The 27,996-nt window shown below is 38.4% G+C and overlaps 2 protein-coding genes across 2 annotated transcripts in view; one reads left to right on the forward strand and one right to left on the reverse strand.

Annotated features, from left to right (window-relative positions):
- LOC139166905 (uncharacterized) overlaps positions 1–27,996 on the forward strand; it is a 984,072-nt gene that overhangs the window by 297,403 nt on the left and 658,673 nt on the right. The window lies entirely within an intron of this gene.
- On the reverse strand, positions 116–27,947 carry CDC16 (cell division cycle 16). The gene is made up of 18 exons (XM_070751113.1): positions 27,672–27,947; positions 25,736–25,790; positions 23,879–23,976; positions 23,401–23,439; positions 21,677–21,817; positions 19,709–19,868; positions 19,320–19,414; positions 16,714–16,847; positions 14,509–14,588; positions 12,655–12,704; positions 10,274–10,347; positions 9,970–10,095; positions 8,493–8,645; positions 7,033–7,096; positions 5,108–5,169; positions 2,654–2,789; positions 1,408–1,498; positions 116–853 (listed from the first exon to the last, which is right to left on the reverse strand). The coding sequence occupies exons 1-18, from the start codon at positions 27,717–27,719 to the stop codon at positions 591–593; spliced, it is 1,869 nt and encodes a 622-aa protein (XP_070607214.1). The 5' UTR covers positions 27,720–27,947; the 3' UTR covers positions 116–590.

Below are 27,996 nucleotides of genomic sequence, written 5' to 3' on the forward strand. Positions count from 1 at the left end.
TTGAACTTTAGTAATTGCTTAGATTTTGCAAAAATATATGAATTATGTAGTCACTAATCTCTCCAGGGCAAGGGGGATAATCAAGAAACCATAAAGTTGAAGAAAGTGACAAATATTAGACGGACAACACATTTACTATCACAGTAAAAACGATTTGCCTACAATTCAGTGAAAAAATAATGAATTCAGTTGGTAATTTTTTAACAATTATCAGAGATCAAACAAAAAATTTAATTTTGAACAAAATAATAAAATATAATATCAAAACTGTACTTCTTTCAGAACATTCTGACACATAATTAAGATGGAAAAAGGCAAAGCAGCAATTTATCAATTCATGGGTACAGAAACATATATATTGTAATCCAATTTGATGGTTTGCTTGTACATTCACTGTCTAAATAGCAGTTCAACGATGCAGTGAAAATTAAAAATACATTATTTTGAATAAAATTGATATAAACAAAATACACTATCTTGGACAGTTCTCTGATGGCCACATGGTATACATAGTTATATAAAACAAAGGGATGAATGACAAATTACTTAATGATACTGCACAGTGAAGAATCTGCACCAATATTTTAAGGTCATGTACTATGGTCTGACATGGAGGTTTCTAACATCATGTCACTTTCATTCATTTCAATTTCAAAAGGTTCATCTAATTGAGAAGACTCTTCTGTAGCTTTACGTTGATGAGTTGTCTCCAACGCCATACTGCTTTCTTCTGTAGTTTGCCGTTCTATATCATATTCCAATGTACCCCATGCAGGGGACATGATTTTTTTCAATGTCTTCATAGTATGCACATCAAAATCATAGCATCTGAGTTTATCCTTAATTGCAGTCCCTAAAAGAAAATGCTTAGGTTAATTTTACATATAATTAATACATGTTTGACATGTTTTTCACTGTCTGATTATTATTATTTTTTGTTTCATGTTGTGGGGTTTCAGAAGACTGTTCTCTGTGTTATAAAACAAATCTACTGATAAACTTTGGTAGTGAAGGAACCTTATTTCTGCTTGGTTCATATTAAAATACATTTTTGCAAGCATAATGTTTGTTAAAACTTTAAACAAGAAGGTAATAGATAACACTAACAGACAGCAAAAAAGGAAAAATAATAAAGAAAGCAAGAAAAAAGGAAAATGTTCAAGAAAAGGAGAAAAGTTAAAGAAAAATAGAAAAGAAAAAAGGATCATGAGTGGCTTATGATATTCTTCACAGCAAAATAATAGTATGTATTAAAATATATTTTCTCTTCATATGATGATGATGGTATGCCACCTGATCAACCATTCATTATGATCAACTACATATCATAAATGTTTGTTTGAGGTAGCCACCACAACCAGTGTGGGAAGATATGAAAGAAATATGAGGAACGATACTAAAACTTACCAATGTAGGCTTCGGAATCTCCAATATACATTTCTATGCAATGTCCAAGCATAGTAACTGAAAATGTATCATCCCTCCTAAGACCAAGGGCCTGTTTTAAAAGGACAAGCAAACAAATTAATCCAACTTTTCAACTATCTTTAACATTTATTTATTTATTTATTTGATTTTTATGCCGCCCTTCTCCTTAGACTCAGGGTGGCTTACAACATGTTAGCAATAGCACTTTTTAACAGAGCTAGGCTAGGCTATTGCCCCCACAATCCGGGTCCTCATTTTACCCACCTCGGAAGGGTGGAAGGCTGAGTCAACCTTGAGCTGGTGATGAGATTTGAACTGCTGACCTTCAGATCTACAGTCAGCTTCAGTGGCACTCTACCTGCTGCGCCACCCCAGCTCAACATTAAAATTCTGTAAATGATTCCCCTTTGTGGTCAAAATAGTATCAATAACATACAAGGGAGAGGTATCAGCGTGTTAGGAAGAACTTGTTTTTATTTTATTTTAATTAGATTTATAAGCCAACCATCTCCTGACGGACTCAAGAGATTGTTCACATGAATTGCCACAGACCAGGGTCGTTTAGAAATATCCTACAGTGAGAATTCATTTCTCCCACAACTCAAGTCAACTAAGCAACTTATTGAATACACATGGAATGTTAATATAATGTTGATGGGACTCGAAGGGAAATGTGTAAAAGAGTGGTGACAATCCTGAACATTTCTACATCCTATGCCAGTGATGGCGAACCTATGGCACGGGTGCCAGAGGTGGCACGCGGAGCCATATCTGCTGGCACGCAAGCTGTTGTCCTAACTCAGCTTCAACGTGCATGTGTGTGCTGGCCATCCGATTTTTGGCTTGCACAAAGGTTCTAGGAGGACGTTTTTGGCTTCCAGAGAAGTTCCGGGGGGATGAGGAAGGGTGTTTTTACCTTCCCTTGGCTCCAGGGAAGCCTTTGAAGCCTGGGGAGGGCAAAACACAAGCCTACTGGGCTCATCAGAAGTAGGGAAACAGGCCGTTTCTGGCCTCCAGAGGGCAGGGGGAAGCTATTTTCGCCTTCCCCAGACATTGAATTATGGGTGTGGGCATTTGCGCATGTGCGATAGCACGTATTTATGCTCTTTGGGCACTCGAGGATAAAAAGGTTCACCATCACTGTCCTATGCTATGAAGTTGTGATTATTTACTGCACATTTTTGCTTGAACAAATAAATGCATATTAAATAAAATATACACATACTGTATGAAAATAATCAATTGCACTTTCAAAGTTTCCCATCAGACTATGTATGTATCCAATTGCAGAATACGTGGAAGCATTTTGAGGGATCAAGACCAGAGCTTGACGATGGTATTCAAGAGCCTCTTCATATTTCCTTTTAAAACAAAAATAAATAATGCATTTGACAAATTATTACAATACATAATTAGCATTATAGTATTTCTCTCTTAGACACATATTCTGCATTCCTCCAGGAACTCAAGGCAGAATACATAGCATTCTATCTTCTACATTTTTTCCCACCCTCAATAAAAAGCTGAGCCATATGGATGGTGAGTTTTTATGGGTGAGGATACAGAAATATTATTCAGAGTCACTTGATAGTGAGATAGATAGCATGTAAATTTGATATACAATGGATATCCTATCATACCTTCTTATGGGATGTTCCTATATTTGGAATGAACCAATCACATTCAAATTGGTATTAAATAATAGTTAGTAGATTTTTGCTATCAATTAAAGTAACTCTGATCAAGCCCATATAAAGTTCAGTTGTTCTAGTAGGGTTTTTCTGACATTTACTCTCACAGAAAAAGCTGTGGTCTGCAAAGAGCTTAGAAAGCATCAAAGGGATCTCATTGTTGGAAGATATGAGCCAAGAGAAGGGTATCAAACAATTTTCAAGGCATTGGATAAACTATGAAATGCAGTGAAGACAGTCATCAAGTACAAAAATTTACTAAGAGGGCTACAACAACATTATAAAGAAGCTGCAGGAATTTCTGGCAAATTCTGATTGTGTACTACATGTGACAACCATCATGTCTAGATTGTGAAGTAGGGTGGCAAGATGCAAGCCTTTTCTTACAAAGGAAAACATCCAAACACCCTGCAAAAATCTATATCAGGTCAGACAAAAGCATGTGAGAAAATGTGCTATGGTCTGATTTTTTGGGCAGTTATTCCAAAATGTATGTTTTGGAAACGTAACACTGATCATCACCAAAGTATACCACACCCACAGTGATGCATTGTAATGGCAACCATAGTTCCCTCTAAGCTGAGCAGTGAGCAATCGCTCACTTAAAAATCATCATCAACTCAGAGTTTTCCAAACCTGCCCAGAAGCTGAGAGGGAAAGAGTGAGAGGGAAGGAGAGAGAGAGGAAGAGAGGAAGAGAGAGAAACAGATAGAAAAAAGAGAGGAAGGAAAAGAAAAAGAAAAAGAATGGAAGTAAGGAAGAGAGAAAGAAAATCAAAATCTAGTTTGAAACTAGCTCAACTATTTAAGTGGCATTTTGATATTGATAGAGTTGCCCTATTATGAGCTCACTGTTATAGACACACAATACAGTATTTTATTTTGAAATTCTCTGAGGCAAAACAGGGTGGGTTTTTTATTTGTTTGTTTGTTTGTTTGTTCATTCATTCATTCATTCATTCATTCATTCATTTATTATTTCTGTGCCGCTCAGACACTATACTTTTCCACCCACCCCCCCAAAAAATTAGAGGGAACACTGATGGCAACATTATGTTTTGGGGCTACTTTTCAGCTGGATCTGGGGCTTTAATTAAGGTGGAGGTAATGATAAATAATTCCAAATATCAGTCAATTTTGGAACAAACCTTCAGGTCTCTGATAAAATGCTGAAGATGAAAAGGAATTTCTTTCAAAATGACAATGGCCCAAAACATACCTCCAAATCAACAAAAACAAAATTGACTCTACTGGAAGATCAAAATTTTGGAATGGCCTAACCAGAGCCCAGACCTGAAAAATCTGTGGGGTGACCTGAAAAAGGGTTGTGCCCAGAAGATCCACTTGCAATTTAGATAAATTTGGGGTTCTTTTGCAAGAAAGAATGTGCAAAGATTCCCAAGACAAGATGCGCCATGCTAATAGGCTCCTATCCCAAAAGACTGAATGCTGTCATAAAATCAAAATGTACTTCAACCAAGTATTACTTTAAGTGAGGGCACACTTATGGCACCATATTATTGTTATTCCCCCCCAAAAATATTTGACTTTGTTTTTCAATAGCATTATACAGCTTATATGTGATATTAAAGGTGGAAAAAAATTCTGAAGTGATATATCTTGGTCTGATTATTTTACACCTCAAAAATTGTTATTTTAACGGGTATAGATTTTTTTATATCCACAGTAGGTAGGTAGTTAAGTAGGAAGGTTGGTTGGAGGGGAAAGAGATAGATAGAAAGATTGAGAGTCAAGTCAAACAGGAAACAAATAACCAAAATAGCAAAAAATAAATAAACAACACTTCACCATTATACCACAGCAGCTGTTATAATACAAGAATACTTTGCCTTCACTTTCTGGGATGTTTTTTCCCAGTCTACCTATACAGTGCTAAGTTATAGAACTTGGACTAACATAAATAAACTTAATATAATAACTATTATTTAAAAAGTTTCTCCCCCTCAATCTCCATATGCACATACTTACTTCAACTTTCTGCACACATGGCCCAAGTTATTTAGTAAAGGTTCCCATTTATCTACAGTAACCTGCAGCAAAAAACACATATATAAAGAAATATCATTCTGAGGAAAGCCCCCACTTAAATAAGATACCTTATATTATTATGTCAGAGAGTATTCATGTACATATAAGGAAATTTTCCAATGGGTTAGATTTAATGCCATGAAACCCTTTTAAAATGACAAACTATACATCATATTATAAACAAATAAAGAATTCATTATAAATTCTTTCTCAGTAATGTAGAACAGGAGCCAGAATATTTGGGATTTCTTGATGGCTATTTTTCAGTATGTTCTGGTTAGATTTATTGAGAAGTTTATTAAGCAGCATTAGGCAGTTCTTTTGAGCCTATTATCTGGAAAAAGAAAATATTAGCTAAGAAAAATGTAAACAGGAAATTAATAAAAGTTATAATGACCATGATTGTGCCCATTTGTACAAATATTGGGATCTGCTGCTATATCAGCCCTGTATTGCAATATGGATGAGAAAAACTGCTGTGGGAATTAATTTATTAGTTTTGTTTAAGGTATGTTGCTGATATTCAATTGTATCACTACTCTTTCGCTAGCCAGACATACTATGGAGATTCTAACCCAAGTTTTTTTGGGCCGTGCCCCACCTAAGCAACTCTAAAATCCTGATACTCATCCATAACATATAATTCTTACTATTCAAAAAGTGAACTCCTACTCACTCGGGGAAAACCTAAAAGTCCATTAACTTGGTTTAAACAAGGTTTCAATTGCCCCCATTAAAAATGAAATTGCCACCCTGGCAATGTGTATCTTGATGCCATGAGGACTAGATAAGTTATAACAAGCTCAGACTAATTCTGCTTATGGAGTGGATAATTGTAGGTAATAAATCTGTCTTGGTAGGATTGCCTAGTTCAGCTTTGGACCAGTTCCATCCCCTTTAAAGAAAAGATCACTAATTTGTGGGTCTTCTAGTATGTATGGCTGCTACTCAAGTATGTATGTATGTATGTATGTATGTATGTATGTATGTATGTATGTATGTATGTATTTATTTATTTATTTATTTATTAGATTTGTATGCCGCCCCTGTCGGCAGACTCGGGGTGGCTAACAACAGTAAAAAGACAATATGAACAAATCTAATATTAAAAGTAATGTAAAAAACCCCAATTTAAGAAACCAATCATACATACAGACATACCATGCATAAATTTTATAAGCCTAGGGGGAAGGGAATATCTCAATTCCCCATGCCTGACGACAGAGGTGGATTTTAAGGAGGTTACGAAAGGCAAGGAGGGTGGAGGCAACTCTGATATCTGGGGGGAGTTGGTTCCAGAGGGTTGGGGCCGCCACAGAGAAGGCTCTTCCCCTTGGTCCCGCCAAACGACATTGTTTAGTCGACGGGACCCGGAGAAGGCCAACTCTGTGGGACCTAACTGGTCGCTGGGATTCGTGCAGACTGAGGAAGTGACCAGGGCATTTGCCCAGCTTTGATGGGTTTGCAAACTGTAGAGATTTTTGATGTAGAAAACCCATCCAAATGTGATTCATGTCATTGTCACCTCATGCAACATTACCCCTGAAAATGAATTGGAAGCTGCAGTTGATATTAAATTCAGAGAGGACTACTAATAGGAAAAAGTAGGTTTGGTAACATTATACTGTTCTTCAGTAGTTTCATTGGCTACTTATAGGCTTCCAGGTTCCATTCAAGGTGCTGGCTATCACCTGTGAAGCCTTATAAGAATTGACACGATACTTACAAAGCCATGTATATACATTCTGAAATCTTCATTAGCTGAATACTGGGGGCCAAGAGACCTTCTACGCTTGTAATTTAAAACAGCACTATCTTATAGCGAACATATTAGTAAGAAATATATACAGTATATAACTAAATACCTCACTTCCAATAGCTTTGATCTTCTCTAATGCATCAAGAAACCACTTTTCTGAAGTTTTCCAGCTGAAAGAAAATAAACCACTTCATATGAGATGTTTAGGTCTTTTCAATTTTTTACAAAAATTATAAAAGAAAAGATATTTTATTTTGTGCATAGAACATATGATGTCTCAATTATTTAGATTTTATCAGAATTATTCTGATGATTGTTCTATCATTGTTCATATTCCAAGGCACCAGTGAAAATGTAATAATCACAGATTTAATTAGGCTATTTTTAATGGATATTTTTGTTAGCATAAAAGGTGATTGAAGTCAATATAAGATCCCTCCAGACACATTTGAATAAAAAAAATACACGCGGGTACTGCTTTAACAGATAAATTAATACAGAATTTATAAAGATGGATAGGACAAAGTAAACCAAACATTTTCAATATGGTTACTCATCCAAACTGTTAATAGACTTTCTTATTCCTTTGTTTCTCTTATTGCCTTGAGAATTTATGAAAAGATTGATGCAGACCAGTTTCTACTTCTCAAAAGAACAAGTGTGTATGAAGTGCTGATCCATTAAATATGATATCTTAAGCACAAAATCTGTCCACTGTGGGTATCTTCAATGCATATGAAATAAATATCTTTGATTTTTTGTTTAATTATGTTAATTATTGATTAAATGAACAAATCCATTTAAACAAATTAAGAATGCAACACTAAAAGTATCTATTTTAAAAAGCTGACACATTTACATGCTTTTCTAAAGTCAGCAATTTGTGAAATTATGCAGGGGAGAGGTTAATACAAGAATATATTGACTTGTTAAAGTTGAGAGAAATAATTCTAAGGTTTTAAAAATAATATTTATAGTCATGGAAAGAAAAAGGTCATTGTTCTCTGTCAGCACATATTTTGTTTGTTACATTAGGTTTAATAATTATATTAGCAGTAATAAATGCTACTATTGTAATTTATTTATTTATTATTTTATTTATTAATCAGATTTGTATGCAGCCCCTCTCCGTAGACTAGGGGCGGCTAACAACAATAATAATACAATGTAAACAAACCTAATATTTAAGTTAATTTAAAAAAAAACCAATTTAAGAAACCAATCATATATACTGACATACCATGCATAAATTTTATAAGCCTAGGGGGAAGGGAAAGTCTCAGTTCCCCCATGCCTGACGACAGAGGTGGATTTTAAGGAGCTTACGAAAGGCAAGGAGGGTGGGGGCAACTCTGATATCTGGGGGGAGTTGGTTCCAAAGGGTCGGGGCTGCCACAGAGAAGGCTCTCCCCCTGGGTCCCGCCAAACGACATTGTTTAGTTGACGGGACCCGGAGAAGGCCAACTCTGTGAGACCGAACTGGTCGCTGGGATTCGTGCGGCAGAATAATATGCAATATACAGCACTAGGCTTTCATGTGTACAAACTGTCACAAAAAATACTTACTCTCCATTCTGAAATGCTACCACCCCAACTTCATGCATAACAAAAGGATCCTCCGGTGCAATACTTAGAGCTTGGCTGAAGAAGCGTTCAGCTAATTTTGAATTGTTAGTCAATCCATATTCTAGTCCAATGTACAACATCGGCAAATGGCAACTGCAAAAACAAAGATAGTTAAGATAAAAGGGAGAAAAATGCAGTTACTTTTCAGATACAACACAAAACTATCAGAACACTGTAAATTTTCTTGTTTTTATGAAAACATAAATCTTAAAAGCAGAATACAGAACCATATTATAGTAATAGCATTTAGATTTCCATACTACTTCACAGTGCTTTTACAGCCCTCCCTAAGTGATTTATAGAATCAGCATATTGCCCCCAACAATCTGGGTCCTCATTTTACCCACCTCGGACGTTTGGAAGTCTTAGTCAACCTTAAGCCAGTGGTGATATTTGAACTGCTAAACTACAGCTAGCAGTTAACTGAAGTAGCCTGCAATGCTGCACTCAAACCTCTACACCATCCAGGGAATATTATAAAGTATATCCCCTTCCAAAACATTCCACTCACCAGTTCATGAAATAACAGTTACAAAATTCAGTTAGACAAGGCTAATACGTACCCTAGTGTCAATGCTAATCTGTTTTAATTCCATTTTTCATTAAATATGAATGTTCCCTCAAATTGCCATCAAATTGCATTGATATTACAAATGAAGGCCGATTTGTTTCCGGACACAATTCAAAGTGTTGGTGATGACCTATAAGGACCTACCTGGCATTGGACCAGAATACGGGACCACCTTCTGCCGCATGAATCCCAGTGGCCGATTAGGTCCCACAGAGTTGGCCTCCTCCGGATCCCATCGACTAAACAATGTCGTCTGGCAGGGTTAGGGGAAGAGCCTTCTCTATGGCGGCCCCGGCCCTCTGGAATCAGCTCCCTCCAGAGATTCGCACTGCCCCCACCCTCCTCGCCTTTCGCAAGAGCCTCAAAACTCATTTATGTCGCCAGGCATGGGGCATATATTACAAGAGCCGGGGTGGCATGGCAAGTAGAGTGCTGTACTGCAGGCCAGGGAAGCTGACCGTAGATCTGTGGTCAGCAGTTCAAATCTCACCACTGGCTCAAGGTTGACTCAGCCATCCATCCTTTTGAGGTGGGTAAAATGAGGACCCGGATTGTGGGGGCAATAGGCTGGCTCTGTTTTTAAAAAGTGCTATTGCTAAGATGTTGTAAGCCGCCCTGAGTCTAAGTAGAAGGGCGGCATAAAAAAAATTGAATGAATGAATGCATGCATGAATGAATGAATAAAAAAATTAAAATAAAATAAATAAAATAATAATTTAAAAAAAGAGAGAGAAAGGTTTCCTGAGGATGGGCTCCAGTATGAGTCCAAAAGCTCAGAAAAGTAAACTTGTGGTCCTGGTGACCAACCTAAATTAGAACTTCATATTCCCTGGGAATTGGACATACCCCTTCATCAACTGGGCAGCTGTGAAATACGCAGCCATGGCCTGATCATGTTCGCTCTCAACTGCAAATGAGTGTCCATATGCTATCCATGCTGGCCCATATGTTCTCTCTAGGGTAGTGGCTTTACTGAAACAGAAAAAAAAAAATAACAATTTTCCAAAACTACAGCTTATTAAACTTGCAATTTTATAAATATTTAATAAATAAATTCTTAGTAGAAATGCTATATTTCAAGACATGGATTCTTTTAAAAGAAATGACAAACGTACTTCTTAGCTGGAAATTCTCAGGAAGCAAAACCTACCTGAGGTATCTTCTGGCATGCTCATTTTTATGGCCAACCATGAGATAATAGCATCCTACAGCAAACCAAGAGACCTAAAACCCCAAAATTAAATTAAATATACTGTAGATTATTACAGTAATATAAATGAGAAAAGGTAATACTTCATGAATCTAATATTATAGCATATGAATGCAGATGTGATTCTGTATTTTTAAAAGGCATATATGCAAATATTTATACTTTACTCCTCCCTTCACTGCACTTGTCACGTTTTATATTAATATTTTAATGTTTTATTGATTTTATTGTAATTTATTTGTAGTAATCTGTTCAAAATTGTTGAGAGTCAACTGGCATAAAAGTTTAATAAATTATTATTACTGTGTTTTTAACTGTTTTCATAGCCTTGCTCTGACAAATATATACTGTACATAGTTGCCAGTGGTTTTTTTTCCTGTACTGTATACTTCCTTGAAAATGTACTTATGTTTGAGACAATTCCTTATTTTTGCAGTGCTGAATCCACAGCATTTTGCTGCTGAGAAAATATTTTCTTAGTTGGCAAGCAGAAAGCAGAATGGATTCTGATAACACTCTAAGTATTGTTTGTATTTAGGACAGCATGGTGGGAAATACCCTTGTCTTTCTTTCTGATGTATTCTACATTGAACATGGTAAGAGCCTTCTCTGTGGTGGCTCCGACCCTCTGGAACCAGCTCCCCCCTGAGATTAGGATTGCCCCCACCCTCCCTGCCTTTCGTAAACTCCTGAAAACCCACCTCTGCCATCAGGCATGGGGGAACTAAAACATCTCCCCCTTGCCCATGTTGTTTTGCCGTTTGATTGATTGACTGTGTGCCTGTTTTTTTATATATATTGGGACTGTTTTATGAATTTCTTAACTTAAATTGTAATTAGATTGGTGGGCATTGGATTTGTTACTATGTACTGTTTTTACTATTGTTGTGAGCCGCCCCGAGTTTGCGGAGAGGGGTGGCATATAAATCCAATAAATCTAATCTAATCTAATCTAATATTGGTAACTTTAATTTAAGTAAGAATATCCTACCAGAATCCTAGCTGTGTTACTATTCCATTCTGTGTTGCCTCAGAATCTAAGGCCTTGGAAACATAATTGCTTTTTTACATGCTTGAATAAAAAACAAAACATAAAGAGGACAATTTTCACTTTTCTTTTTCTGATTACGTGCACAATGTCCTCTAGGAAAAAATCCACAGCATCTGATTAACTAATGAAAATCTGTCATACCCTGCCCTTCTGCAATCACAAACTTTTATACAACAATGGAATGGAGTAAATTCCTGCTCCAAAGCCTAGAATAAGTATCAGAGACAAATGTTTAATTCCCCAGAATTGGAAATCCCCTGATACCTGACTAGAGAATCTAATGCCAAGGTCTACATTTCCTCAGAAATTCTTTATATGGCAAGGTCCAAGGCCTGTGTGCCTTCTCACTTTGCAAAAAAGAATATTATTCCAATGTACACTTCCACAATTATAATACAGCTGACCCTCATTATGGCAGATTGATCAAATTCATAGAAACATAGAAGTCTGACGGCAGAAAAAGATCTCATGGTCCATCTAGTCTGCCCTTATACTATTTTCTGTATTTTATCTTAGGATGGATCTATGTTTATCCCAGGCATGTTTAAATTCAGTTACTGTGGATTTATCTACCATGTCTGCTGGAAGTTTGTTCCAAGGATCTACTACTCTTTCAGTAAAATAATATTTTCTCACGTTGCTTTTGATCTTTCCCCCAACTAACTTCAGATTGTGTCCCCTTGTTCTTGTGTTCACTTTCCTATTAAAAACACTTCCCTCCTGGACCTTATTTAACCCTTTAACATATTTAAATGTTTCGATCATGTCCCCCCTTTTCCTTCTGTCCTCCAGACTATACAGATTGAGTTCATTATGTCTTTCCTGATACGTTTTATGCTTAAGACCTTCCACCATTCTTGTAGCCCGTCTTTGGACCTGTTCAATTTTGTCAATATCTTTTTGTAGGTGAGGTCTCCAGAACTGAACACAGTATTCCAAATGTGGTCTCACCAGCGCTCTATACAGTGGGATCATAATCTCCCTCTTCCTGCTTGTTATACCTCTAGCTATGCAGCCAAGCATCCTACTTGCTTTCCCTACCGCCTGACTGCACTGTTCACCCATTTAGATTTATTGCAATCTTCTCACATAAATAGTGTCTGAATTGGAATTCTTATATTAGATACTTTCTTGAGTGCTTGTGTACAAAACAGATTTAAAATCCTCACTTAGACATATCAAATCATGTATTTTACTATGTACATACTAACGTTGGTCTTTTGTTTAACTTATAGCAGTGCTATTAAAAAATAAGAAATATATAACTTACAGGATTATTTGGATACAAATCCACCAGCTTATGAGAGAGATAGAAAAGTTCTAGAAAGATAAAAGGAATGTGTTCAGCATCATTTACATCAAACATAATAATTAAAGCAGTATGTAAACTGAAAAGAAACCAGACTAACAATACTGTATTTTTAATGTTTAAAAATAACAAAATGATCTAAGCAAGTTGTAGAAATTTACACTATGAAATCTAATTTCCAAATCTTATTTTTGACAGTTTCAAAATCAGTTACTTTATCCAATTAACAGGATAACATGTGAGCTACACATTCATTAACAATAGTATGAGTATAATTTTATTTACAGGATCTACTTCCAAATTCCATTTTATAAGATGCCAACTTTTTTTGTTAAAAACAAGTGTATGAATGAGTCTCATCTCTAGCAACTTCTCAAGTTTTGTTTCCCCCCCAATACAAATGAATCAATGTTATAATGTCTTTGTGATTTGCAATGAAATCTACCTGTTTATCTAAAAACAGTGAATTAGATACTGTAACATTAGATGCAATACTGACTCATTTTAGTTACATATTATAAATTATAAAACACAAAATCATTTTTTCCTTTGTAAAAGGAATATCTTTTTACAAGGTTTTAAGTACAGACCCAAAAGTACGGTGCAATGATTTAATCCATGTTTGAAAAATAATAATTAAATCTTATAAGCCAACAGTTGGGTTAATATTATTCATTAAATATGGAAATCATACATCACAAATAGAAAGAAAACAGAGCATCTCTCAGCCGATTGATTGAAGTACAATGAAGGGGTGGACGATGAAGCACTTACTGCCTGACCATCCAGGCCCCACTAATCTTGCTGTCCAGGGACTCCTCAGTAGAAAAAATGGCAGGAGTGGGATTGACTTTACAGAGGGATTTGCAAATCTCCTACTGGCTTCCCATTGATTTTGCTTGTGGGAAGCCAGAAGAGAAGGCTGCAATCAAGTGACTGCAGAGCGCTGCATCTTTAAGTACAAGCCAGTTGCCAAGCATCTGAATTGCAATCACATGACCACAGAGCTGTCGTAACTGCTGCAATATCAAGGACCAATCTTAAGTTCCCCGTAATTGGTATCATCATAACTTTGTTTGCTAAATTAGTAGTCATCAGCTGAGCACTACCTTAGGTTGTTGTCCTGGTGAAGGAAATTTAACTTCATTATATCCTTAAGGATTGGCTGAGCCACATAAAACATTTTGGGGGTTCCGCAATTAAAAGTCTTACAAAGTGTCATACAGCCCCCCCATCTTTCTCCAAAAGACTTTGCATTTTGGGGAATTGGGTGCTGTCTTGATGTGGTTGCTAGCTTTGTGGCTATAATTGCTGTTAAGCTCCCAAGCCTATCTCTAGGCATGGGTCAAGCCAAGGTGCTTACAGTCTGATAGCTGTCAAGATCCAAAACTAAAAATGACAGGTGATGATTTTTCAAAGCTGAATTATTTATTGTTTCTCTATCTATAGACAAGAATGTTGCCGGACTAATCCTGGCAGGCCTCCACTATTTGCATCTACCATATACTCTGATAACAATTAGGGAGGGACTGCATCTTCCTTTCACACAAAATATCTGGGCTGAATTCTCTCTTATTCCTCTCCAGTGCAGCCCCTTCCTCCTGTTACATTCAATTACATCATCTTCCCCTCTGAAAACTCCTTCCTCCCCCTCCATTTTATTCTCAGTAGCAAATTATTTGTATATTTAGATACAGTGTGCCTGTTCATGAATCACAATAAAAAGCAATATCAGGAAAATAAAAATAAAGGAAACGCTTGGAAACTTTCAAAAGTAATCTGCTCATTTTCAACATGCATAAAACAATTTCTCACCATTTGCTTTATTCAGCTCCACAAGCGTCCCAATATGTACAGGTAAACAACTGGCATGGAACGGATCCTTTTCCATTACTCTACAAATAAGCCCAAATAAGATCTTATCAATAAGATCTTATATATTTTAGGAAGTCAATTCAAGTACAATAAAAAGCATTATTATTAATCTTCAGAGTGGAAAGCCTAAAGGCCTGCAGTTTCTTAAAACGCACAAGCCCAAATAATCAGTTTAATTCCAATCACCTTCATTCCTTAATCAGGAATAGAGCTTCTATAGTTATGAAACCTTGGAAAGCTTTGCCTAAAGAAAAATAGCTGCGGCTGGTACGCTCATTTACAGCAGTCTAAATGAGAAATGGAAGTGCTTTACCTTTAGAACACCCACTGTCCTTGAACTGGGATTCCAGTTTAGGGATACATTGCTAAAATGGTTATGGTTAAACTGGAGATAAATTCATGTAGAGGCTATAGATAATGGCCATGAAGGACAAGAGGAAGAGCGACTACCAAGACAATCACAATGAGAGCAGGGTTTGGGCGCATTCCAAGAAACTACCGTATTTTTGGAGTATAAGACGCACCTTTCTCCTCCCTAAAATAGGCTGATAATTTGGGTGCATTTTATACTCTGAATGTAGCTCTTTTTTTCAGCCCTAACTAGCTGATAACGATCTTCCCAGCTCTTACCTTGCAGGCTCTTTCATTGTTTGTCTCCACAAAGAATATTTTCCAAGCCCTAAGTCTTTGCAGGGTTTTTTTTTCATTGGTCTAACTTCCTCCAAATGTTTCTTTCCAGCCCTAACCAGGTGCTAATGATGTTTCTAGCTCTTACCAGCTTGCAAGCTCTTTCACTGTTACTCTCTGCAAAGAATATTTTTCAAGCCCTAAGTCTTTGCAGGGTTTTTTTTTTCATTGGTCTAACTTCCTCCAAATGTTTCTTTCCAGCCCTAACCAGGTGCTAATGATGTTTCTAGCTCTTACCAGCTTGCAAGCTCTTTCACTGTTACTCTCTGCAAAGAATGTTTTCCAAGCCCTAAGTCTTTGCAGGTTTTTTTCATTGCTCTACTTGCTTCTTTCAAGGTGCTAATGATGTTCCCAGGTCTTACTGGCTTGCAAGCTCTTTCATTGTTACTCTCTCCGAATAAGTTTTTTTTAAAGCCCTAACCAGGGGATAAAATAATGTGCTGAAGCTGACCAGACTAAGGATGCTAGCCAGATCTGGTAAGCAGATTCTTTTCCCTATTTTCCTCACCCCAAACTATGGTGCGTCTTATACTCAAAAAATATGGTAATTTTATTAAATTTCTTGGAAAGATTCCTCCCTTAGTTGATATGGAGAAAAAATGAGGGAGGGAAAAATGCAAAATTCTGTTAGTATAGCCGTTACAATAAAGTAGTTTTGGCCTATATGACATTTGTTTCTTAATCTGTTCTACCTTATGGGGTTGAGGTTTCGACATATCTTGATAAAGGAGTAATTAGAAATTGCTTGTTTGTGATTTAAAGCTCCAGTTTGGGACTGCCGCTGCTAAGATGCTTCAGCAGATTTTACTTTTCTTTCTTTCTTTATTTTATTTATTTATTAGATTTGTATGCCTCCCCTCTCCGTAGACTCGGGGTGGCATACAAATTAGAGTAATGGCAGTATTTAAGACTGAAAAAAAGATTAAGTAGGCCAAACAGCTTAAGAACAAGCGTCCCCAAAGAACATAAAGTATGAAAAGATGGATTACAGAGATGATTTTGTGTCCCTATAGAACTATTTCGTCAATATTGTTGCTCAGAAGGGAAAACAATATTCCTTTTCCGGTTCCAGAATGCCACAGGCCAAGGTCCTAATATTAGAAAAATGTTGGTAGCCTGTCTTCATAGCATTTTCCCTCAGGACCTTCTGACACCCCCCAAAGAAGCCTTATCCTCCTAGAGCTCTCCATGGGTAAAGTTCATTTGCAAGACCAGAAATTAAGGCAAGGGCATCTCCACTTATTCTAACTCTTTGCAGGATGATCCCTTACTGTACTGCATTACAAATCCTTAGCTGAATCCAATGTAGCAAAGAATGTAAGCACATAAATTAATTGCTTTATAAGCTAAAACAGATAAGTTTTCAACCATTTTAATAAACAGGATAAACTATTCTTTTACAAGGATGCTAACATATGATCACAAGTAAATTCTATTATCACAAATGTAAATACTTACACAGAAGTAAGTTTGTAGCACATTTTAAAATCACAGTTATAATAATGCCTTTCTGCTAGAGACACAACTACATCGAGATTATCTTGAAGACCATCTACAGATTCAGGAATCAGTGTTTCACTAGGTTTATTGTACTGAAAGGCATAAGAAATTTCAGTTGAGAAATACATAGCACCTCAGAAGAATAGTAAAACTTATCAGAGAAAACGGATCCTTTTCATATTATCAGAGTTTAAAAAGTCTGTTCTCCTCTAGAAATATTTGCTGAGTAAGATAAAATACATTTGCAAAAACCAATGGATATGTTTACTCAGATGGACTTATTCATTATATTTTATCCTTTCAACAGTTCAAACATTCAAGGTAATATCTTCCTTAAATGGCACTGTCATAGGTAATGCTTGAAGTCATTACTCATGCCCACCCTGTATCAACCATATTGTTTGCTAAAAAATGACTTTTTTGTTTCTCTAAGCCCCTGTGCTCTACAGTTCTAAACAACCCCTATTGCTTTTGAACTTCCAGCTTTGTTTACTTTTTTGCACTTCCACCCATTTTGACCTCTGCCTAAAGAAACCTTTGCTGTGGCCAAGGGAATACTTTTCCTAACCTTTTCTTTGAATTTAATCTGATGCTAAGAATGTTACTTTTAACAGAGGAAGAGAGGAAAGCTGTATTTATTCCAAGTCCCAGGTCCTTTAGAAACCTCAATGCTATAGTTGGGGGACTGGCATTGATGGATTGTGATCAGGGATGCCGGTAGCTATGTGAGATCAGGGATGTGAGTACCTATGTGTGAAATTGAGCCACAAGGATACACGAGGGATCTAGAGGTGTATCAACTGTCCAGTAGGATTCCTTCATGTCTCTGGGAGACCTTCAAGCCCATGTTTCTCTTGCTGTACCTGGTGAGGCCTCTTATCGGGTTGTCTCAAGTCTTATATATATCTTATATAAGTGCCTCATCTTTTCAGTCATATGATGTGATCTGCCTGTGAAAGTATTTTGATCACCACATTCCATATTCAGATTATACCTATGCAGTGGTACCTCTACTTAAGAACTTAATTTGTTCCGCAACCAGGTTCTTAAGTAGAAATGTTCTTAAGAAGAAGCAATTTTTCCCATAGGAATCAATATAAAAGCAAATAATGCATGCAAACCCATTAGGAAAGAAATAAAAGCTCGGAATTTGGGTGGGAGGAGGAGGAGGAAGAAGAGGAGGAGGAGAAGCCTGCCGAAGGAAGGTGAGGTGAGGGGAATAAAAAAAAATCCAAAACTTTAAGGCTTAAAAAAAAAAAAGAGGGACTCTGAAGTGGCAAGGAGCATGCGCCTCCCATACACCCGGCGGGAGGCTGCCCCCCATACATTGCTTCCCATACATTGGCTGCTGCTGCTGCTACCCTGCTGCCTCTTCCTTCCCATGCTGAAGGGCTTCTCTCTCCTCTCGCTTGCTCACTTTGTAGCCGGCGCCTTTCCTTTGCTGTGGTGACTCCTTTGCTGCCCAGAGGGAAGGGAGCGTTTCTTTTTTCTGGGCGCTGGCAGAGGTTTATTCCCTGTCCAAGTGCCCAGAGGAAAAAAAAATGCTTGGTTTGCTCTTGACTGCCAAAGCCTCCTTAACAGCCACCAAAAGGCTCCTCTGGCAGCCCAGAAAAGCCTGAGATGGCCTGGATTAAAGGGGGAATGGCAGGAAACTGGCCGAGCCTTCGTGCCGCTCTTAAATTTCCTGGGAAATTTTTCCAGGCTCGGGTTCTTAAATAGAAAATGGTTGTTAAGAAGAGACAAAAAAAATCTTGAATACCCGGTTCTTATCTAGAAAAGTTCTTAAATAGAGGTGTTCTTAAGTAGAGGTACCACTGTATAGGGTCCTTTAGCTGTCTGCCCCAGATATCTACTGGATCTGAATAGTTTCCAAAGGGCTCCTGAGGAGTTCCCCAGTGTTCTAGCACAAGAGCCCCCAATCCCCAGGCTGAAGTGTGTTCACAATTGGGCTGTGCAAGTGGTGGACGAATACATGCATGCCCGACCTTCCCTCATGTGAATGACGGCCACTTGTGTTTACACACAAAGTTTCCCTTGCATGAGTGGTTGTACTTGCTTGCGTTCATGCACAAAAAATCCCTTCCTGTAAGAGGTGGCCGTGCACGCACACCACACAAATGGATCTGCATGTACCTGTGTGCGCCCACTTGCCACTCACAATGAACTATCCCCTCTCCCATCTTACTGGGCCACCAAGCCAGAAAGGTTGGGGTCCGCTGCTCTAGCAGGCAAGTTGCTAATCACTGGCAACAGAAGATGAGACAAGCCCTGGATTTTTGAGGCATTATAATTTTGAATCAGTATTATTTCCTTTTTATACTTAGTGCATATGTTTTGAATTGTGTTTCTTTATATTTTGTTAAGAGTCTCTGATGGGTAGATACAGATATAATAAATTAATAAAGATTGAAATCTCCATTTTTTCCTATCAGCTTTCATCAGAGGCTGAGTCACTATGAGTCATAAAGCATTATTTCCACAGCCTGGTAACTTTGAACAGTCATTAAATAACAAGGAATAAGTCAAGGATTATCTGTAATATTTATTTGTTTTTTTTAACTTACCTTTTTTAATTTGTTCTCAAACAGAAAATGCAATAATACTTGTTCTTCTTCCATACACTGTTTTCTAAGAGGTAGAGATTCAAGTAGTTCCTTTTCTGAAAGTAAAATGGAGTAGATATTTAAAAACTGTATAGCATCCAAATGTTCCTATTTTATCTTATAGTAGGGTTTTAAATTTCACTAGCATTTCATTAATTTGTTTAAGGGTAGAGAAACAAACAATAGTTGGCAAATTTTTCTAGTGCTCAGGAATGTCCTAAAACCTAAATCTTGTAAAAAGGTTAATGAAACTAGTTTATATATGCAAACTAATGGATTCTATATACAATATGTTGTAGAAAGATTATGTAGAAAGATTTAATTATGTGAAGAAAAGATATTATCCAAACCTTCTTCTGCTGTTAGCATATGGTGTGAAGTTAAAAGGTCAAATGCTTCAAAGCAGTAAACATCAAGTTTCAAAGCCTCTTTATAGCTGAATGTTGCTAGAGTTCTGTTATCAAGAGCATCATAGATCTTCCCTCTCAAAAGGCAAATCGAACTCTTGATCTAATAAGAAAGAGTGGTTAAAATTCAGAGACTAAATTGAGGTTTTCAATTAGTGATACTTGTTAGAATACTTGTTTTAAAAAATAATATGTGCCTATATATGATTGTCTTGGTGTATTCAGGTTTCTTCCCGTGTAGGATTTAGAAATTTCTGGTGACGTTTCGACGAGGTCTCACTCGTCATCTTCAGGCTGGTATTTCTGTCCTTGTTCTAGGGCGAACACAGCGAGACCTGAGCTGCTTTCCTTCAGTAAATACTGGTGGCTGGGTGTGGTTTGATGGCTCAGCAATTGCCTGCTGTGTAGAAACTTCCTGGTGAGTCAGTGGGGTAACACCTGGGGTCGTTGATGTAACTGAGGTATGCTGATTAGTTAATGGTTGTGGATTAGGCGTGATATCCTGAGTAGTTGGAGCTTGCAGGCTACTTGATTGTTTTGCAATGTGTGTTCTGAGTCTGGTTTCAGTTTCTATGGCTGGGATACGTTTGAGGGCTGGTTTCCAGATATCTGATAGGCGGGGGGGTATCATCCCGCTTCTTCATATTTTGGGGATGTTTTTCTATCTCGATGGCTTCCATGATTATTCTTTTGCTGTAGTGTTCTGTTTTGGAAATTAATTTAGTACTGTCAAAATCAATTTCATGTTTGCGGAGAATTTTGCTGATAACACAACATGAAGACAACCTTTGGTACAGATAAAAAAATAGCCAACATCCTAAGAAACCCCAAAGACAATATCCAGCTAGAAAACCAGGGAGTTTATCAAACACCGTGTAAAATCTGCCCAGCCATATATATTGGACAAACTAACAGGAGAGTAAATGCATGTGTTGCAGAACATAAGAATGCATTAAGGAAAAAAGAAAAAAACTCCTCCCTTTTCCAACACTTCAAAACTACAGGACATGAAATTGATCTCCAAATCCCCAAAATATGAAGAAGCGGGATGATACCTCCCGCCTACCAGATATCTAGAAACCAGCCCTCAAACGTATCCCAGCCATAGAAACTAAAACCAGACTCAGAATACACATTGCAAAACAATCAAGTAGCCTGCAAGCTCCAACTACTCAGGATATCACGCCTAATCTACAACCATTAACTAATCAGCATACCTCAGTTACATCAACGACCCCAGGTGTTACCCCACTGACTCACCAGGAAGTTTCTACACAGCAGGCAATTGCTGAGCCATCAAACCACACCCAGCCACTAGTATTTATAGAAGGAAGGCAGCTCAGGTCTCGCTATGTTCGCCCTAGAACAAGGACAGAAACACCAGCCTGAAGATGATGAGTGTGACCTCGTCGAAACGTCGTCAGAAATTTCCAAATACTACATGGGAAGAAACCCGAATATACCAAGACCGTCATACCTGTACCCGTGAAAATCTACGAAAAAAAATATATAGTTGTCGGCTATGAATAAATTAACTGCCTTGAAATGGTCCTGGGTTGGGCCTAGAGGCAAAAAGGAGCTGTGACGTTCCTTCAATATACCAGGGTGATCCGACATATATATATATATATCTAAGTATGTATCTGTTAATTGGTTTGTTGTCTATTTAAATTAGGAAGTAAAATGTTTATACCCACTTGTATCCTTTTACTGTAAAAATCGCTTTCCCTCTCTTAGGACCCTCATGTTTTGCTGGGAAAGGCTTTTTTAGAGGACAACAGACTGAAGTTGGTATGAATAAAGTATGGGTCAATGTAGACACAATGGAGACTCCTAAAATACTTGATTTTTATCTAGCTAAAGTTAGAGCTTCCAATAACCCTTCAAAGCTTACTCCCAAGTAACACTTACTGACGTTTGTGAAATTTCCCAGTCATTAGAACAGTCTTTCGCTGCACTTTCATCCTTCTGGTATTTTTCAAACAATCTTTTGTTGATTGGTTCTTCCATGTCAAGTATATCAAGAGCCTGCTGATATTCTTTTGCAGCATACTACACAGAAAAACCCAGAGTGGGAACATTTATGATTGAAGCAGCAATGTGTACAGTGTATTGCACAATGTGTACAATAAAGTACAGTGATACCTCTACTTACGAACTTAATTCGTTCCGTGACCAGGTTCTCAAGTAGAAAGGTTTGTAAGTAGAAGCAATTTTTCCCATAGGAATCAATGAAAAAGCAAATAATGTGTGCAAACCCATTAGGAAAGAAATAAAAGCTTGGATTTGGGTGGGAGGAGGAGGAAGAACAAGAGGAGGAGGACAGTCGCTGCAAAGGAAGAAGGTGAGGGGAGGGGAATCAAAAAAATCTAAAACTTTAAGGCTTAATGAACTCAATCTGTATAGTCTGGAAGACAGAAGGAAAAGGGGGGACATGATCGAAACATTTAAATATGTTAAAGGGTTAAATAGGGTTCAGGAGGGAAGTGTTTTGAACAGGAAAGTGAACACAAGAACAAGGGGACACAATCTGAAGTTAGTTGGGGGAAAGATCAAAGGCAACATGAGAAAGTATTATTTTACTGAAAGAGTAGTAGATCCTTGGAACAAACTTCCAGCAGACGTGGTTGGTAAATCCACAGTAACCGAATTTAAACATGCCTGGGATAAACATATATCCATTGTAAGATAAAATACAGGAAATAGTAAAAGGGCAGACTAGATGGACCATGGGGTCTTTTTCTGCCGTCAGTCTTCTATGTTTCTATGTTTCTAAAAAAAGAGAGAGCAAGACTCTGAGGCTGCGAGGAGGAGCACGCACTTCCCATACACTGCGCCAGAGAGAGAAACCCAGGGAGAATGGCAGGAAACTGGCCGGGCCTTCGTGCCGCTCTCAAATTTCCTGGAAAATTTTTCCGGACTCGGGTTCTTAAGTAGAAAATGGTTCTTAAGAAGAGGCAAAAAAAATCTTGAACACCCGGTTCTTATCTAGAAAAGTTCTTAAGTAGAGGCGTTCTTAGGTTGAAGTACCACTGTACATCACATACATCACAATTACGCTTAAAAACAACTCTACCTTCATACATCTACCCACCTTCCATTATACTACATTTATGTCTTACCTACTCTTTTTCATAATCTATACCCATGATGGCGAACCGGTGGCAGGCGGAGCCAAATCGGACAGCATGCAAGACATAGCCCTATGTCAGCTCCAGCTGTGCGCGCTGGCCAGCTGATTTTCATCCTTAGGAAAGGCCGTTTCACCCTCCGGATGCTTCACACCCCAGAGTGCAAAAAAACCACCCAACGGACAAACCGGAAGTTCAGAAAACACACTTCTGATCTGTCGTTGTGCTGGTTTTTGTACTCCGGCACTTCAGGAAGTTTCTCTGAACCCTCTGGAGTACAAAAAGCAGCACAACGGCAAACCGGAAGGGCATTTTTCTTAACTACGGAGAGGGGCGGCATACAAATCTAATAAATTGAATTGAATTGAATTTACATCCCAGGTTTCAGTGAGGCCTGTGCGCATGTAGGGGACAGGGGGATTGTGCACATGCATGGGGGCAGCGTTGTGAATTTTTAAATTCTCACTGGCAATTTACTAGAAATGTATGTCACTAAATACTTACATGACATCTAGCTGCAAGGTACTGACATGCTTCATGTAACTAAAGAAAACAGAAACTCTAATTAGTTTTCCATTGAAGATGAACAGTATTAAGAAGACTTGATCCTCAATATGCCCTTCATCTCTTTTTTATTCTACATTCGTTCTATTTTATAATTTTTTTTCTATAACCTAACTGAACTACCTGGTTTGCATTTACAGGAAGGTTTTCTGGCTTTAAGCAAAATACCAAAAGAATCCTGTCTGCCCTCTCTAAATGAGAAACTTTTTAACAAATGCAAAATTCTAGCCCAGTGGGAGAGGTGTCCATAGGAAAGAGAGAAAAAGAAATAACAGTGGTAGCATTTGCCTAAGCGGTGGTGTGGCTGTTGCTGACATCAGCATCATTGCTCCTAGCAAATATATTCTAACCCAGAAAAAAAAGGTTCTCACATATGCTATAAAGTAAAAATTGTTTAAATACGAAGTACTGTACTTACCTTATCTAATTTTCTTGATCTAAGAGCATGTGCTGCCCTGTGATACTGTGATGTAAGGTAAAGACATTGAGCCAACCAATAAATGTCCTGTGGATCGTCTAAAACATAATCATACAGGCGTATCAAAACATTAATATTACATATAGCTTATCAGTAGTTTTATTTATTTATTTATTTATTTACTTACTTACTTACCTTACTTACTAGAGTTGGAAGGGACCTTGTAGGTCAACTAGTCCAACCCCCTGCTCGAACAGGAACCCAGCACCACCCCAGACAAATAGAAGTCCATCTCTTCTTGAAATTCAAACTTTCTCGTACTTTATTTGCATGTTACTACTAATTTACAATACAATACACACTGATTATTTTATTCACAACATTTCTAACATGTACAAATTGAGCTCATTTATAAAGCCCTAACACTGAAATTCACATGTATCTGCATAAACTCTGCAACCATATGAAAGCAAAGTAGATACTCAGTGTGAACTGAGTATCAAAAACCAGGGAATCTTCACAAAGCAACTCCAGTGGTACCTCTACCTACAAATGCTTCTACTTATGAACTTTTCTAGATAAGAACTGGGTGTTCAGGATTATTTTGCCTCTTCTCAAGAACCATTTTCCACTTACAAACCCAAGCCTCTGAAACGGAAACCAGAAAAGGCAGGGAGCAGCCTCTGTGGGGCCTCTCTAGGAATCTCCTGGGAGGACACAGGGCCAGAAAAGGCGGGGAGAAGCCTCCGTGGGGCCTCTCTAGGAATCTCCTGGCAGAAAACAGGGCCGGAAAAGGCAGGGAGAAGCTTCTGTGGGGCCTCTCTAGGAATCTCCTGGGAGGAAATAGGGCCTCCACCCTACTTGTGGTTTCCTCACTTGCACGCATTATTTGCTTTTACATCGATTCCTAGGGGGAAAAAATGCTTCTTCTTACAAACTTTTCTATTTAAGAACCTGGTCACGGAACAAATTAAGTTCATAAGTAGAGGTACCACTGTATACTGATTCTATATGATAGAGTGACAAGAGTTTGAACGCCTACAAACCAAGAACATTTATTATACCGGTAGTCCTCACTTAACAACCCTACATGTGACAAGCAATTGTACAGCATTCACTAAGCGGGAAATCACATTATTTCAACAGAGCTTTCCAGTTGGGAAGAGACAAGACTGCATAGTTTCACATCATTGTTTGCCTCCTAACCATTCCCTTGCCTCTTGGAATGGTCAAGGTCTTGTACACATCAAATGCAATCTAATCATGCCTTAGCCTGGGGCTGAGTGCTGCAGCTAAACTATACAAATAGCTTACAGTTCTCTTTCTCCAATCTCTCCACTCTTGGGGAGAGGGTTAAAAAAAGCAAGCTAATTCTGTAGACAATTTCTCTTTGCCTGAGCTTTTCCCATTGTCAGCACAATCACATTGCTTTCCATGTGTACTCCCTTGAAATCTCCTAGTGCCACAGGCTGCAAATTCAACATCATTGCTTTGAATGTATAGAATAGTAAACAGATTATTTTCTGGCAATCTCTTTTCTCTCCAATTTCTCTGCTCCACAAGGGGAGAAAAACACACACAGAGACCAGGCATAGGGCAATATATATTTGGATTGTAACAGTATTCACATGATTGAGGGATGCTATATGAAGGTCGTAGATAGACCATAAAATTACTTTTTGGTACTGTTATAATTTCAAATTATTTGTCAGGGCTATCTTTATAGCTCATCAATTCTCAACTTTCCCAGTTAAAGTAGCCAATCCATCAAAATACAGTATATAGCAAGGGAAAATTAAAACAAAAGTACAAAGTATTTTTTTAAAACTCATACATAAAATAAAATATGCAACTTACCATGGGACAATGATGCTACTTTATCTGCCCAAAATAGAGCACTTTGATACTGTTGCTGTTTGTGGGAAATAAATAGTTACAATTTGTTATTAAAAAATAAATATTTATTATGTTCATATCTTCTAATCAATGAGCTCTACACAGAATTCACCACTCCTTCCTGCATCTTATTTTTGCAGCAATCTGGAGTTAGTTGAGAAATATTGATAGGGCTAAAGATTATCAAGTAATTTTCATGAAAATACAGTCTACAAGCATTTGTTTAGTGACAGAAATGAAAACCGGCACTGAAAAGTGACTTGTTATCATTTTTCACATGGACCATTGCAGCATCCCATGACCATGTGATCAAAATTCAGATGCTGGCAACTGGCTTGTCTTTATGACAGTTGCAGTGTTCTGGGGTCCTGTGCAACCTTTTACAACCTTCTAATTTCTAATTTAACAACTATGGCAAGAAAGGTCATATAATGGGGCAAAACTCATTTAGCAACTGTCTTGCTCAGCAACGGAACTTTTGAGCTCAATTTTAGTGGCAAGTTGAGAACTACATGCAAAGGAATTTGAAATTAAGCCTCTCTAGTATTTTGTTTGCCAGGTTAATCCCTACACCAGGCTGTGCAGAAGACATTTTTCCAATGAACCTGTACTGAAATAATGATAATTCAATGTAGTTGAATTAGAAAGTGTAGAAAGTGTAGAAAGTGTAGAAAGTGACAGGCATAGCTATCTCCTCAGTCCTGCACGATGTATTTTTCAACCGAGTGAAGAACAGATGGGGAGACCAACTCAAGTCCCCCCAGGATTCAAAAACTGACCTGAAGGCATTTATTATGTGTGTGTGTGTGTGTGTATTTATTTATTTATTCATTCATTCATTTAGATTTGTATGCTGCCCAACTCCCGAAGGACAAGAAAAAACTTTTTAAAAGGCAATTTAAAACAGTTAAAAACTCTTAACAATCATACATATCTATTTGGGGCCGGATCAAAATATTATTATTATTATTTATTAGATTTGTATGCCGGCCCTCTCTGAGGACTCAGAGATGTGTCATTGGTCAAAGGCCCCAGGCCTGCTGGCAGAGCCAAGTCTTTAACCCTTAGCGGAAGACCAGTAGGGTGTGGGAAGTACGGATCTCCGGATTTAGTTGATTCCAGGGAGCTGGAGCCACCACAGAGAAGGCCCTTCCCGGGGCCCTGCCAACTGACATAATCTAGCCTACGGGACATGAAGAAGGCCAACTCTGTGGGCCCTTATTGGCCGCTGGGAACTGTGTGGCAGACAGGCGGTCCCGAAGATAGTCTGGCCCTAAGCCATGTAGGGCTTTATATCAATCCATCAATCAAATCAATCAATCAAATCAAATCAATCAATCTAATTTATTTATTGGATTTTTTTTTTATGCCGCCCTTCTCCTTAGACTCAGGGCAGCTTACAACATGTTAGCAGTAGCACTTTTTAACAGAGCCAGTATATTGCCCCCACAATCTGGGTCCTCACTTTACCCACCTCAGAAGGATGGAAGGCTGAGTCAACCTTGAATCAATTAATCAAATCAAATCAAATCAAATCAATCAATCAATCAATCAAAACCAAGGCCGGATACTGGCTAACCATGGCATTTTTATGCAATTCAAGGCAGTTCCTTCTCCTGGAGCCCTTGCCTCAGCAGCTCCTCTTCTTCCCCTTCCCAATTAACCGGGAAGGAGGAAGCAACTCTGGGAAGTGTCAGAGAGAGCGAAGGCAGCATCTCACCCGCAGCTCCATGGGGCTTTGCTTTGGCGATTTCCTAAGCCCCCACAGCCCACGCCCGGTAACGGTCCCCACTCGCCCCACTTTCCCAGACCCAGGGTAAGCAGCCCCCAGCCTCACTGCCGGAGCCCCAAGAGGCGGAGGCGGCAGGCAACAGGGATGCTGCTTCGGCAGCCTCACCTGGTCGATGTATTGCCGCACTCGCTTCCTCAGGCGCTCCAGATTCATGCCCGTCCCGTGCCCACCCGCGGGAGGAACCAGGTGACCCGCCTGGCCCGTTCCCTGCAGCTCCCCCCACGGCGCCGCCGGACGCCTCGCGCAACCGCCGCTGGTCTTCCTGACCCCCGAGCGAGCCGCTTCCGAAACTTCAGACCCCGCCCCCTCCGCACTCAACGCGTTTCTCTCGCCATGGCTTCAAACGAGTCCGTTAGTAATTACGTTCCTCCCCGATACAGTGCTGTGTGCCGTTTTCAATTGCACCCCTATGTCGCGGGAAACGCGGCCT

Source organism: Erythrolamprus reginae, chromosome 4, assembly GCF_031021105.1.
Source record: "Erythrolamprus reginae isolate rEryReg1 chromosome 4, rEryReg1.hap1, whole genome shotgun sequence".
NCBI classification, from domain to species: domain Eukaryota; kingdom Metazoa; phylum Chordata; class Lepidosauria; order Squamata; family Dipsadidae; genus Erythrolamprus; species Erythrolamprus reginae.

Bases quoted from the DNA above. Each gene is read 5' to 3' on its own strand.
- CDC16 (XM_070751113.1), bottom strand. From the start codon at position 27,719: ATGAATCTGGAGCGCCTGAGGAAGCGAGTGCGGCAATACATCGACCAG. The intron at 16,848-19,319 runs GTAAGTTAAAAA...TATGCCTTTCAG, and splicing joins TTGAGAACAAATTAAAAAAG to TACAATAAACCTAGTGAAAC. The intron at 14,589-16,713 runs GTAAGTATTTAC...GCTTATTTGTAG, and splicing joins TGCTACAAACTTACTTCTGT to AGTAATGGAAAAGGATCCGT.